At 34.4% G+C, this 15,846-nt stretch overlaps 1 protein-coding gene across 1 annotated transcript in view; it reads left to right on the top strand.

Moving 5' to 3' along the window:
* SEMA3E (semaphorin 3E) overlaps positions 1 to 15,846 on the top strand; it is a 234,984-nt gene that overhangs the window by 189,255 nt on the left and 29,883 nt on the right. Inside the window, exons 6-11 of the mRNA XM_055300904.1 lie at positions 6,720 to 6,839; positions 7,975 to 8,117; positions 9,316 to 9,430; positions 9,833 to 9,902; positions 12,756 to 12,900; positions 15,262 to 15,484. Coding sequence (XP_055156879.1) covers positions 6,720 to 6,839; positions 7,975 to 8,117; positions 9,316 to 9,430; positions 9,833 to 9,902; positions 12,756 to 12,900; positions 15,262 to 15,484 — 816 coding nt within the window. The remainder of the gene's footprint in view (positions 1 to 6,719; positions 6,840 to 7,974; positions 8,118 to 9,315; positions 9,431 to 9,832; positions 9,903 to 12,755; positions 12,901 to 15,261; positions 15,485 to 15,846) is intronic.

Raw genomic sequence — 15,846 nt, 5'->3', positions numbered from 1 at the left:
ATATAAGACATTACAACCTGTCCTTTTTTAAGATTTTTTTTCATTTATTTGAGAGACAAAGATAGCATGACGGAGGAGGGGCAGAGGGAGAAGCAGAGTCCTGCTCAGTAGAGAGCCCAATCAGGGCTCAATTCCAGGACTCTGAGATCATGGCCTGAGCCAAGGGCAGATGCTTAACTGACTGAGCTGCCCAGGTTCCCCACACCTGATTTTAAAAGCACTTTGTTGAAACAGTGAATTATTTAGTAAAATAAATTGCTGTATTAGTTGCCTATACCTTTTATTTCATCCGAAGACAGTATTTATTTTGCTACTGAACTATTGGGTTTGGTGACTGACCAAATAAAAATTCAGGAAATATAAATATATATATTTAAAAGAGGGAGAGAGGAGGTGGTGAGCAGAGGGAGAGAGAAAGAGAGAATCTCAAGCAGATTCCATGGCCAGTAGGGAGCCCAACACAGTGCTCAATCTCAGGACTCTGACATCATGACCTGAACTGAAATCAAGAAGTGGACACTTGTCTGACTGAGTCACCCAGGGGCCCCAGAAAATATGTTCTTTATGTCATATATCATTTTGGCCAGGAAGAAAAATATTGGCTGACTTTTTTTCATCACCTCTGTTGGATATAATATTGTAATATTCTTAATAAATTTATAACACCTTCGGCAACTGCAGTATTTTTCTTATATTTTGCCCTCTCAGTTCTATTGCCCTTTTTTTTTTTAACATTTCATTCTGGCCCAGATTTGTAGTTCCAGGTGTAATTTAATATTTATTGTATGTGCCATGACTATGGTACGCTGATATGCATGTTATCAGCATTTGGGGGAAAACCGCTCTAATTTGTCACGCACTTTTTCTTTACTTTGGAAGTGTTAGCTTTGTTGTTAGGTTATTTTTAGGATACTTCTCCAGCTAAAGACTTAACTATATTTTATTTCAACAAATAGCCAGGAATAAGATATTTTAGTCACTGAAATTTTCTTTCTGCACTTTTGTTAGTTCTGTTACCTTTTTTTAACAAATAAATCTACAAACATTTGTAGCCACAGAAATTTTCTTCCTGCCCTTTTATTCATACTAATGAGACCTTTGTGAATATATCTTCTCATTTTATATTCTGCAAATTGAGAGTCAGTGTTGAGTGAATGAAAGCAAATTGGAATATATGCATAGGAAATTTAAGTAATTATTTCAAGTTATTAATAGCATTACAAAAAATTTTTTTAAATATTCCTTTTAAATTAATTTTATTCAGGACACAGTTATGAATGAATACTTCTGGCACAAAATATGACTTAATAAGTATCAGAAAATAAATGAAAAAATCTAAATGAAGGTAAAACATACATCTTTATAATTGTAACCTCTACATAACAAACAAGGTATATTGCCTTATTTCTTGAATTCACCCCAATTGTACAGAAATTTATACTGAAAGTTATTCCTTTAAAAAAGTAATAAATAAATAAAGTTATTCCTTTGCCATGTTCCTGTCCCTAAGAACATTTACCATTTCTGTTGCGCACTCCCACTTGGCAAAATGCCAGTTACCCACCTGTCGTTGCTTCTGACCATAGCTACTAGTCTCTGTGGGCCTCTTTGAATATTTTGTTTATGGATTCCTCAAAACAAACAAAAATTATAAGGATAGGAGGAAAGAAAGTCCAAACAATGACTTCATAACTAATAAAAGGATATGTTCCGTCTGGTTACTTTTAGTAACCCTAAGCTGAGTGTGTGAACTGGGATGTGGATGTTGAAATACATGGATCATTCTAATCCAGACTCATCCTCTCACATGTATTTTGTTTCTATTTGCAATGATGCATGTTACAGTCATTCTACAAAATAATGCACCTGATGTTAGAATGATTCTCTACCGAAATTAATATGACTCAGTTATAAGATGTAGCAGTTAAATCAGTCTTTAGCCATGTGCTCTCCATGAGGCAAATATATTACACAGTATTTAGCTGTGTAGACATTTACCACATAAATAGGAGAAGTGCCTGAGTAAAACTTAAAAAGATAAAAAGCATGGGAAACTGAATTTTTTTCTTACCAATTGAAATCTGTATTTCTGACACGGTGACTAAAATCTCAAATCGATCAGTTAGTATACAGTCCATGGACAAAGCTATTAGTAAGTTTCATAAAATAAGAAGGCAGTGAAGGATGTTCAAATGAAACTTCAATTAGAGTTTGTTCTGTGAAAAAGGAATTATGTAGAAAACGATTGTCGTGATGCAATTTAAGCATTATTTACAGTGGATTTGTTTTTGTATATTGCAAAAGAGTGAAATGATCCTTATTTTCTTTCATATGAGCAATTTAGTGTAGACACAGTCTTTTGAGGCTGAAACTATTAGGTACAAATACTGGAAGAAAATAGAGTCCTTGTGTTCATGAATTAATAAAACTTTTAAATATTGACTTTTTAAGGAAGAAAAATTCAAGAAACTCTTGTTACTCATATAAATGCCTAATAGGGGCAGCCTGGGTGGCTCAGCGGTTTAGCGCCACCTTCAGCCCAGGGCGTGATCCTGGGGTCCCAGGATCGAGTCCCACATTGGGCTCCCTGCATGGAGCCTGCTCCTCCCTCTGCCTGTGTCTCTCAATCTAGGTCTCTCATGAATGAATGAATGAATGAATGAATGAATGAATAAATAAATAAATACCTAATAGTTTTTTCTTACTTTTAACCTTTTTTTTCCCCTGAAGCATTTTTTTAAAACTCAGAATCTTATTCTAAGTTTTTTTTTTTGCATTTCATAGCTTTTTTAAAGTTAAACACCTAAAATAATTTTGAGATATATTCACTTACTAATACATTGTGCTCTTCATTGATTCAACAAATGCTTATTGAGCACTTTCTGCACAGACACTGTGCAAGATATCGAGGAAAAAAATATATTAGACATATCAAGAGGCCTACATTCTAGTGAGGCAAAAAGTCAAACATAAACAGTCAGTTAACATAAAGGGTGATAGAAATAGGTCCGGGGGCTATGTTGGTAGTAGGAATCAATAAACTAACAAAAATTTAGTCAAGGAAGGCTTCATAGAGGAAGTGGGGATAGGTCAGGTACATGGAGGTGAGGCAGGCTCAAGAGATTACACGTAGGTCTCTGTGATTTGACAGTAATGAAGACCATGAGATATTGAACGCTTTAGCCACAGGCAAACAGCAGATTTCAAGCTGGGGTCTTAGCATGACAGATTTCCAACGGAGACTATTCCCACTATTCTTACGTCTGCCCATGGAGCCTACGTTAAGCATGACAATAGTAAGTTACATTCACCTGTCAAAATACCCTGCAGATGCTCTATTTTTTTTAGATTATAACCACACTTGACCATTAAAATTAACATGACCTCAGTTGCCATCAGTATTCAGTGCTATAACAAATGAAATGTAAATATATGGCGTAAAAATCAAATTGGTTAATTATATTCAGAATACTGAACTAGATGAGATACCAGTTAAATTTATGGCTGAGCTAATACATTTATTAAATATCCTGTCTCCATAGACATACAAAACTGAAAACTTAGATAATTCTGTTTTTATCATTAGAACTCTAAAACTTATTTTTTTATTTATACGAAATCTTTTTCTTCTTATTCCATGAAAACATGATTTATCCAGATATTTTGTACTTGTAAAATACCAATATATTCATTCACAAATTTACCGTAATTATATCCAACAGTTATAATTTTAAAGTATTCAGTTGAAATATGGTACATATATATACCTTATATATTTGCTGTAAATAGTATTAATTATAATGATGCTGAATATTTTGGCTCACTTAATTATTATAAAGTAATATTGGTGCCTAAAGCCTTGTTCTACTTTATGATTTTTCATTGAAGTTTTTTTTTCTTAGGAAATTTTTTTACCCAGCATAACTATTATCTATTACCATGAATTTATTTTGTTCTTTACATCGATAATAAGCTATGAAAGGAGAATCTTTCCCTTCTGAAGAAAATCTAACATTTCCAACAGAAACACATTTGGTTCAGTTTACACAGCGTAGAGTTTTTAAGCACCTGTCTGATTTCTTTGAAGTTTAAGTCATATAGTTCATATTGTGTTAGTTGAATTGTTCACAAACGATTTTCTTTTATCTGAATACACAAAGGGAAATTGGGTAAAATTGGTAATATATCATCTTTTCCTTTGTGTAGATAACTTGTCTTGGATGTAGTATTATTTGGTATCATAGGGTTGCCATCTAGTGGCTCGAAGGGGTACTTGCTTGTTAAGTTTGTAAATTGATAAAAGGAGTAGAACTTTGACACACCGTGTTTCAGATGGGTTAAGTGCAATGAAATTGTTGTAAACCAGTATGAAATTATTTTCCCATAATAGTAATGTTCTCAAATGTCAAAGTTCTAGAAATATTTTAAGAAATTAAGTCAAATCAAATGTTAAAAACTTAATAGAAAACTGTCATGATTTTTAAGAGATCTAGTTTTTATACCCATTATGCGTTAAGCATTCAGCCAAGTCCATATTAGAAAAATAAGTTTTGTTTAGAATAATTTTCCAAAATGGCCTTTATATTTTATATGAAGAAAATAAAGAAGTTTAATAATTAACAAGGAAAACATTTCAGGAAAATCCTCACTCTGATGGTATAGAAGTCATTGAACCCTTTTATTAGGTCATCTCATTCTTTTATACCATAAAGTTGATGTTCCCCAAGGCCTTTTAATGAATTTAACATGACTTTCTTTTACCTACGTGCAAGTAGTGCAGGATGCCTCCCATTTAATGATTCATATCACTGACCACTGAATGCATTTATCTCAAAATACGCCTTCTCCACATACAGATATAACTTTCTGATGAATATAACATTAACTGACTTTGATATAAATTATGTTGCTTTTCTTCCCTTCTGTTACCAAACAGCGTGCTTCATTAAGAGTTCTGATATAACTTTTCTCTATCAAATAATATTTTAAGTCTAGAGATAAAGCATCATTGTTTTTCATTTTCTGTTATGTCCCTTATTACCTCTCAGGGAGCGTACACTCAAGCGTGTGGGATGAAGTCAACAAGTACAGCTTTTTTTTTTTAACTTGTTAATGGGAAAATTTTCAAATACAAAGAAAAATGGAAAGAGAAGTACAATTTATGTCTTTATACCATTTACCTGGATTCATCAGTTGTTACTACTCTAACACATTTACTTCTCTCTCTCCTGTTTCTCTTATGTTACATGTATGTATAGCTTAAAAGTGAATTCCTTTGTGGGAAACCTGGATTTTATTTATCTGTTTCCTATATATTTTTAAGTATCCACAGTGAATTTTGTGAACCAAAAAAGCTATTTACATTTATTTGTCTTTGTATAAATGAAATAGGTTTATTATTATAACGTTTCTAAAAGCTTATTTTTCCTAAGCCGTCTAATTCAATTTATATCTTATTTTTCTATTTTTAGATCTGATAAAACAAAGGCAATTAGCTTCACTTTTTTTTTAGCTTCACTTTTTAAAAAGTAAGCCAGTTAAATTGAAAATAAACTTCTTTATTACAAGTTTACAACTCATTTGGTTCTTTTCTGAAATTTTAATCCTTATAAACATATTTAGTCTATTCAAAGTCTTTCAGTTTTAGAGGCCTTACCTTAGAAAAGTCTCTTTATAAATATTTAAATAATTTTTCAAATCTACTTAATAAAATTTATAGACCTAAGAGTCGCCTGGGTGGCTCAGTTGGTTGAGCATCTGACTTTTGATTTCAGCTCAGGTCAGGATCTCAGGGTCCTGAGAAATGACACATCTCGAAACCCTGCATACATTTGTGATTCCTTGGTCTGATTTTAAGTCTGGGACCTCCACCACATGTAACTAACTTTGTTCATTATGTTAATGATTAAATTATAAATTCTTTATATCATTCCCATCTAAGCCACAGATTTACAAATTAAGTGACAACTAATTGGATTATTTACAACTTTGTCAGACTTTGTGATTCCTACACTAAAATCATGTTAATGGAAGCAATTTCTTGTTCCAAGAAGGATTCGAGTTAGCTGACTTACATATAATACTGCTACTACTACTACAAAAATTAATAATAATCCCCTTATGATATGAGGATTAGAAGAAGTTTAGTAAAATAAAATGAACCAGATTACTTGCCAAAGATTCATATAGGTCTGGGGTGCCTAGATGGCTCAGTTGGTTAAGCATCGGACTCCTGATTTCAGATCCGGTCATCATCTCAGAGTCATTAGATTGAGCACTGCGTGGGCTCTGTGCTGAGTGGGGTGTCTGCTTGAGGTTCTTTCCCTCTGCCTCTCCCTCGACTCATGTGTGCTCTCTCTCTGTCAAACAAATAAATACATCTTTGAAAAAATATATTCATTAGATCTTAGTATAGGCCCACTATTGTTTAAAGTATTTTACTCTTTACAATACTTGCGAGTGCTTTTCCTATTTGGAAATGAGGAAACTGAGGCACAGAGAGGTGAAGCAACTAGGCCACGTTCACACAGCTAGTGAGTGGCAGAGTCAGTATTCAGGCTCCAGCGATCTGATGGTACCATCCATGCTTCTACAATAGGACTCATTTCATAAGGTCATAGACACAGTAATGGATACGTTTAACATAATTGTGGCCTATAGATTGTTGTCAGATCCAGAGAGAAATACTGACTTCTTTTCTACCTGATGTTTCCATGTAGGTAGTGAATTGTTTGCTGGACTCTATAGTGACTACTGGGGCCGAGATGCTGCAATCTTCCGGAGTATGGGGCGACTGGCTCATATTCGCACCGAGCATGATGATGAGCGCCTATTGAAAGGTAGCGTCCAGGAGAAAAGAACATGTAAATCAGAATTGAAAGCAAGTGTAGAACTCTTGGGAAATTTGTCATTTTGATAATAATGATACAAATGTCATTTATAGTTTTACAAATTTCTGAATTTTAATAATATTCCTAAATTAAAATATTATTGATAGTATGCATATGAATTTTATATCAAAATGGATTGGCTTTACTATAAAACCAAATTGCCTTCATAGCGATACTTAGAAATTGGGATTTAAATGAAGAAATCAAACCAAATATATAAAAAGCAAAAACAAAACAAAACAAAACAAAAACTAAAAATCCCTTTTATCCAATAAATTCTGTTTTCTCTTTGTCTGTTGGTATAATTTTGGATGAATTGATTGCTTTGCTTTGTTTATTTTAATAGGATCACATTGTATTTAGAGACAAAACTCTAGGAAATTCACTAGCCATTCATTGACAGAATTCTTTATGAAGAATAATGTTTATGTTTTGGCACACTGGTCTATCCAGGGATTAAAAGATCATTTAATAATGAATGATTTTATTATTTTTAGCTTTTTTCTTAAGCTTTAGAATGCACAATAATTATTGGCAGCATGTTAGCATTAAAATATTTGACATACCATATCAGCCAAGGGTGGTTCTCTTAGATCCCTTAGACTACAACTCAAAATAAATTTTTTTTTTTTTTCAAAATAAATTTTCTACCTTAAAATTAAAATGGTCTTCCATGAGCTTGCACTGGTAGATAATCTATGAATTTTTAAAAAATTATAAACTTCTTTACTAAAATACTTTACATATATTTATGTTGACTTTTTATATATATGGGAGGAAATTCATGGAGATAATCACCATCGTGCCCCTAATCTGTTCTTTGAATGCATTTTTAAGGTATGTTGTTTGAAATTGGTTTTTCCTTTTTTGACCCTTATTTTCCAATTAAAATGTCCTCTAATAGTTCTAAACCAAATTGTTGGTTTGCAATGAGAATGGAGATATCTACATTTTAATGTTTATACAAAATTTTAAGGAAAAGACTTATTGAAACTGAAGCATTCATGTGATCTGTAGTTTATTAGAAGAAACTAGCATTTCGCTGTGACAGCTATTTTACTTTTCTTCTTTTTTATATCTATAGAACCAAAATTTGTAGGTTCGTATATGATTCCTGACAATGAAGACCGAGATGACAACAAAGTGTATTTCTTTTTTACGGAGAAGGCCCTGGAGGCAGAGAACAGTGCCCATGCAATTTACACCAGGGTGGGGCGGCTCTGTGTGGTGAGGCCTGCCTTTCTTTCTCATTCTGCGTGCTTATCTCATGATTTACCCATCAGGCCTTGGTGAGATTGCATAGTAGGCTTTTTACTTTAAGATATTTTCTAGTTAAAAAAAAAAAAAAAAGATTTTCTAGGACTCTGTAGGCTGCCTGAAACCAATATTTGCTATCTGATCTTATACTTCACATGTCCTGAAAGTTTTAGCTTAAAAGAGCTGTGTATTTTCAAGACCATACTAAGAAGAGATAGTTTGTAGTTAGGCTTCATTTCTCCCTAGAAAGAGTTTGAACCCCCCTTTTACAAATTAATTTAACCAAAATCTTTTTAGTCCACGTTCTAATTTATATTATGTGTCAACAATTCGGTTAGTTGATTCTGAGGAAAAACATCTGTGGTTGGTTGGATATTCAGATAGGCTGTTAGTGAATATTCAAAACCAACTGAAGGGGGATCCCTGCGTGGCTCAGCAGTTTAATGACAGCCTTTGACCCCAGGACTTGATCCTGGAGACCAGGGATTGAGTCCCACGTCGGGCTCCCTGCATGGAGCCTGCTTCTCCCTCTGCCTATGTCTCTTGCCTCTCTCTCTGTGTTTCTCACATTATTTCTCTCTGAATAAATAAATAAAATCTTAAAAAAAAAAAACCAACTCAAGTAGCTATATGTATTGAGAGAATGCTAATAATATTGCAAATGTAAGGTTATTTTGCTATTTAAGAATAAATTTAAGAGGAAATTCATATATACAGATTTATGTCCATGTAGGTACACCTGTGTGTGCACATGTGTGCAAATATGTATGTATACTGTATGTGTGTATGTATGTATTTCTAAAAGAAAGAAAGAGTGAATGCTTTCCGTATGTCTGAGATAAGCAGATTATTTCAATAAAATAATATTAAAGATCACTGTATTTTAAAAGCCACTACTTTATAAAGGATAGACCACTCTATTAACATTCTTTAATACCTGGAAAGTATATTTAATGGACCAAAGTGAAAGGATACTAACAAGGCAAAATACGAAAACCTCAAAGAAATTGTGCGGGGAATTGCTTCTATGGCATTATTTAAGGATTAGGCTAATTTCTCCAGATTAAATTTAAAAAATGACAACCGTTATCTGTATGTTTAATAATGCAGAATTTGTTGTTGTTAGAAGTTCTTTAGGCACTCACTGACCTACTTTTGTTTGTCACAGAATGATGTGGGAGGACAGAGGATACTGGTGAATAAGTGGAGCACGTTCCTAAAAGCGAGACTGGTTTGCTCCGTACCAGGAATGAATGGAATTGACACATATTTTGATGAATTAGGTAACTGTTATTGCGAGAATTAAGTTTTACTCTTTGATGTTTATTCCTCTCTATGGCCCTCACTTTCTCTAGCACATATGGAAACTTGCTTCCTGCAACAAGCAAGTTTCTGTTCTTTCCTTCGGGCCGGGTCCACATGGTAGGCTCAGAGGAGTTGCGGGCCCAAGAGATCCCTCTCAATAGCTTACTGCCAGAACTTCGTTCCTTCCTCCAGGCCCAGCTCAAGGTCATCCTGAACAGTCACATGTTTCACTCCGTTGTGATTTGGTCATGGTCATATGATTGTGTATGGAAAGAAATTGGTATCATAAATCTGCAATGGACTCTAAGCTATTTTACATCAGTATATTTCCTTTGCAAAGAGGACTAAAAATACTAACATAATGGTGTTTAATTTTCCAGAGGATATTTTCTTGCTGCACACAAGAGATCATAAGAACCCAGTCATATTTGGACTCTTTAACACTACCAGGTGAGAAATTTATATGATCAGTGAAAACGTTATGAAACAAAATATGACTTACTTCTTCACTGTGTATGTAAGTTGCAAAGACTGTTGACCCATTGGCATTGTCTATTATTTTATATCACCAATTTCTCTTTGTTCTCTTATGTTTGCAATGTTATTTTTAAAGCCAAGATCTCAATTCGGATCCTTATTTGTTTCTGTTTGAAGCACCCCAGGACCCTTCCATGCTCAGTATCTTAAACTCCTCTCTCTCTCTGAGCTGCAACAGAGTGATTTTCCATATAGTTTATAAGATATTAGTTCCATGCTGTGGAGGCTAGCGTAATTCTTTTAATTGTCATATGGTTTTCCAAGTCAGGTTTTTCAAGGCTGTCTATCAACTGTTACTCACTCAGTTTTGGAAGTTTTTCCTACAAGATTATACCTTGACAGAATCTGCATCTAACTCAGAGTTCCATCACTATGATTTCATTTACCCACCTCTCTTGCTTCCAATGACTTTCTCTTCCAACACTGATTTATATCATTTCTCTACTACTTGTCACTTGCCATCTATAAGAAATATTCCTTGATATCTTAATCACAGAGCACTTTGCTTACTCCTTGACTCAGGCTGTCCTGCTCCCATGTAGATTCATAGCAAACATATTCATGATTTGCCTCCCATGTGTTAAATTTAAATAAGCTGTTCAAGTTTAGGGCTTATAACCTATTATTTTTCTATGTAGCCTGTTTGTATTTTGTTGATTGAAGAGTATTGGGAAAAAATGAAATACTATTTCATGTATATCAATACATGAATAAAAAATATTATTAGAATCAGTTTGGGTTGAAAGATTACATATATAATTTTCAGAGTGTTTCATCCCAAGTAGGAGAGTGAAGTGAGATGACTGGAGTGAGAAATAAAGAATATACCTCAGGATGCCTGGGTGGCTCAGCTGGTTAAGCATCTGACACTTGATTTTGCCTCAGGTCATCATCCGAGGGTCTTAAGATTGAGCCCCGTATCAGAATCTGCTGGAGATTCTCTCCCATCCTCTCCCTCTTCCTTTCCCTGCTCGTGCTTGCTCTCTCAAATTAATAAATAATTGTTATTAAAAAAAAAAGAATTCTACCTCAGATAGAATTTACTTCCTCTTGCATTGCACTGGCCTTAAATTATGTTATTATCATGTTTACCTTGTCTGCTTGGGGTCTTTCCACAAAGCTTTTTTTTGTTGTTATTTTCTTCAGCAAGTGATTTCTTTGAAAAAAAAATAATAAAGTTCTTTCGATAAATATTGTGCTATTGTAAGGAGACCTTTTCTTCAACAGAGAAACATGGAAACAATTTTTGCTAATCAGTTCTTCCTTGATGCAGAGAAAAGTAGTGAATGTAGATTGGTAGTTGTCACAGTCCATGGAAAATCCCTAGATTTTTTTTTAACTTCATCTTTATTCTTAAGCCAGTGAAGAATTTATACACTGCATTCTAATTCCATGGCTTTATATCATAAGTAAAAGCTACGGGATAACCAGAATAGGTTTTCTGTGGGTTAGTATGATCAGTTCATAAGCTACTTTCCTAAGTGATAGCATAATGGATCTGTCTAGATTTCAAAGACAACAGGTAATTTTCTTCCATGATTTCAATTTTGACCATTCAATTTATACACAAAGCTGAGGAAAAGGCTTCCCAGCTGTTACCTGATGTAAAATTTGGTATTTGTAGCATGGTGATCAAAGGTTCATTGCCACTTTAGTTGGGAGACTATCCCTGGCTTTCTCACTATCGCAGGCATTTCCAATTGCTTCAAGGTGTGTTGTAAAACATGTGAACTGATGTCCTGAGACAGTAACGTAACTGCTGTTCTACAGGTGTCTCGGAACGTAGGAACTTTTACATTTAGAAAGAACTGTGCATTGTGCAGAGCACTTTTTACAAACATTAATTATTTTGGTTCTCACAGTGAGGAGGCTGGGGACATGTTAGAATTTATTTAGATCATACCAAATTAAGGAATATGGGCCAGATTTTTAGAACAAATCACTTAACAAGGTTTTTTTTGGCAGAATCAACTGCAAATGCCCCCAGTAAAACTTGGTATAGTTAGTCATCTCCTGTCTTTATCATTTTTATTAAAAAGAATGATTTCAATTGCTGCTGGTTCTGGAGGTAAAGAATCTGACTTTTATATAATTTTCCCCAAATTAACCTATTTCAGTCCAGTTATCTTTCCACTATGGTACACTTTCAGTAACCTGGAGGTCACTGGTAGAGGGAATATACAGCAAGCTTATTGATGCCTCTGAGACCTCAAGGTAAAGAATGGAGCAAAGCTCCAAAGTTTCATTAGACTTTAACTTGTTATTTGATCACATACACTGAGAAATCAAATAAAATTGAAACAGAAGGAGTAATATTAACAGTATGGTGATTAGGCAAATACTGTCTACTATGAATATAATACAACATACAAGGAGATAAAGCGTAAAATGAATAATTCAACTTGGGAATGAATTCTTCTTAAGTATTCAGGCCATATGTACATTTATATATATTTAATATAAATATAAAAACACAATGTAAGATTTAGCAATAATAAAGTGAGGTGACAAATGTCACTTTTTTTAGTCTAACAGTGTCATTTGTGGTTTATTATTATAAGAAGGTAAAGAAATGGTAAATTGTAGAGTTCTAGTACTTGGAAATATTGCAGTAGTTAGTATTTCTAGAATACTCTTATCTCTGTAAGAGAATAAGAATACTAAATCCAGAATACTAAATCCTTATCTCTGTAGTCTGAAGGGTGTGGTGAGCTGACTTCTAGTCAGTTCCAGAATAGTAATTATCTTTCTCTTTTTTTCCTCCAGTAATATATTTAGAGGGCATGCAATATGTGTGTATCATATGTCTAGCATCCGGGCAGCCTTTAACGGACCATATGCGCATAAGGAAGGACCTGAATACCACTGGTCGCTCTATGAAGGAAGAGTCCCTTATCCAAGGCCTGGTTCTGTAAGTTTAGACGTTTAACAACGTATTCTTATTTTTTAAGGCTCTTTTATAATATTTTGTTCACTGTTTCAGATGCTTTACAAAACTTCCATTAAGTAGTTAAAAAAATTCTACACCTAAAAGGATGCTTGATTACTTGTACAGTGAAGAAATGACACTTCTTTTATCTGGTTGTATTCTTTTCACTTGATGAAAAAAATCTATGATGGGTACATCTTAGCAGCATCATAAAGTATATATCATCATTGATGTTTTGGCTAAGTAGCCCCAAATGACATTTTATTTTTGAGATGCTGGCGAACACAGAAACATCCAATAAAAAGAGCATCACAATCCTCCATTTCTTCAGAAGAATTAGTGCCACATGTAATTTCCAAGGGGAAGAGAGTTACCAAATAATTCCATTGTAATATTTGAGTCAGCCTCTAAGTTCCCTAGGCCAAACTTTCTCCTTAGCGTTTTTTCTGCTTCACCAGAATACTTAGCATCTCATTCAACATCCTTGCTGGCTCCTAGAAGAAAAATGTCAATATAAAAGTGCCACTAGGATTCCAGAAGTTTCACCACTTGCCTCTGCACTCATGCTGCTGCAATTCTCCCTCACTCGCCCTGCAAACTTTTGTGCTTTTACTTTCACGTATATCTGAAAATGATGATGACGAGGACAATGATGATGATTTTGTATCGGGTATCCTGTGAACAACTAGGCTGGAAAAATGTAGGCTCATTGTATGTGCTCATGGGCCATGGAGAACAAACATTTAACTTGTCATACATGTCAAAGTCTACACTTTTTTGAGCGGCTGGTGAAAACCCATCACTGTGCTGATTCCACAAGTACTTGCAAGTCAAGGAGAAATCATTTCTGCAGAGCCAAAATCCAAAGTGGAAACAAACCTTACCCCCATTAACAAGTGTAAAGCTTTACCATTTCAATCATTCTCACTAGCTTAAAATTATTACTTCCAGTAAGACATAAAGTATACTTTATTTCACTCTATTGATTGAAATTACAATTTAAATGGAGAAAACCCACTCCTGTGGCTTTGCTGGAAATGCTTCTTGAAACCACATGGTATTAAAGGAGATTTGGAGGAAGTGACTGGTTACTGAACTGCTTCCAGGCTGGTCCAGAATGTTTCCAATTATGTATCATGTAAGTACACTCCAGTGAAAAACTCAGGCCAAATTAAGAAATATGACCTGAATTTTAAAACAAACCATTAAAAATGCCCTCTTTGCAGAATCTGATTACTACACTACTGTATTTATACCCAAAAGTGAAAAATTCTTTATCAACATAATCATTGCAATTGCTGCTGATTCTGGAGGGAAATACATGAAATGAGGGAGTGCTTAATAACAAGCATGAATCAACCAGTTAAAGGTATTCCAAGAAGTAACCTGGGTGCTGTTGAACATTTCTTTTTAGAGTCCATAGACTCTAGATTCTGAATTCTGTAAGAAATCAGGCAGGTTATAGCAAATATTTCTTGTTTTCTCAATTTACTGTGTTGAATCCATATAAAGATAATATAAATTCATACAGATTACAGTAGAAGGGAGAGGAATTTTTCCCCTTAATTAACACTGACAGAATTTGAATAGGTTTCTTTGTTATAGCACTAAAATTCTGTAGTCCGTGAGTCCATTGGAACCATCACATTATTATCTTAATATCAATATGGGAAAACTATTTTGTGCAATTGTGACCCTTAATCCGGAGGAGGGGGATGTGGAGATTTAGCACAACAACAAAGAGGCTTTTTGTTTTACTATGAAAATGCATTGTTTACCTTTAAAAGTTAATTTACAATGTGAAAAAATAAATTTCAGAAAATGGGGGAAGTAATAGCAATATTTATGATGATACACATTTTTACCACCTTCAAATTATACCAATATTAAATATAGTTCATTTTCCCAAGATTTCACTTTCTGTATTTTTCTAGTACTGCCTGTTTGGAAAGATACAGTCTTTCTTTGCAATCTTTAATGCCAGTTTTATTTCTCTAATGAAGACTATGTGGTTACTAAATATTTCTAATTGTAGTTGATTAATTGAATATATCCAGTTTTCTGATGGTTTTCATAATTTTTTAAAGATTTATTTATTTATTTATTTGTGAGAGACAGAGAGACAGAGACAGAGACGGAGACATAGGCAGAGGGTGAAGCAGGCTCCCTGCCAGGAGCCCAATGTGGGACTCAATGCCCGCACCCAGGATCACACCCTGAGCCAAAGGCAGACTCTCAACCACTGAGCCACCCAGGCATCCCTGATGGTTTTCATAATTGATTACAAATGAGCTCTTTGGATTTAAGGCAAAAGAAAAATTATCTTATCCATTTGCATTTCAGTGTGCCAGCAAAGTGAATGGTGGGAGGTACGGAACCACCAAAGACTATCCTGATGATGCCATCCGATTTGCAAGAAGCCATCCACTTATGTACCAGCCCATAAAACCTGCCCATAAAAAACCGATCCTGGTAAAAACAGATGGAAGATATAACCTGAAACAAATAGCAGTGGATCGAGTGGAAGCTGAGGATGGCCAATATGATGTCTTGTTTATTGGGACAGGTAAAGAGATTGAAAAGTACTGAGACATATATATTGAATCTTAAAATCAATAACATTATTCATATTTTAAAAACCTAGAAGTAAATCTGTTAATCCATTAACCCATCTGCACACTGCTTATTCACTGCAGTGGAAGAGAGGATTTGGGGCAGTTACAGTGCCTAATTCCCAATACACAATCAATACTTAGTATCTTTGGACACACGAATACATGAAGGATTGAGTAATTGATGTTAAGAAACAAAACGGGTTCCAAGTAGAACTTTTCACAGAGGAAGGAGGCTACCATAGCAAGGATGGTTGTGCTGTGAGTCTCTGAGGTCCATTTCCACCCTTGGCTGTTCAGTAAGGTCTCAAAGTCT

Source organism: Nyctereutes procyonoides, unplaced genomic scaffold, assembly GCF_905146905.1.
Source record: "Nyctereutes procyonoides isolate TBG_1078 unplaced genomic scaffold, NYPRO_anot_genome, whole genome shotgun sequence".
Classification (NCBI taxonomy): Eukaryota; Metazoa; Chordata; class Mammalia; order Carnivora; family Canidae; genus Nyctereutes; species Nyctereutes procyonoides.
Note: the sequence above shows the minus strand (reverse complement) of the source record. Positions and strands in the feature narration are given on the sequence as shown.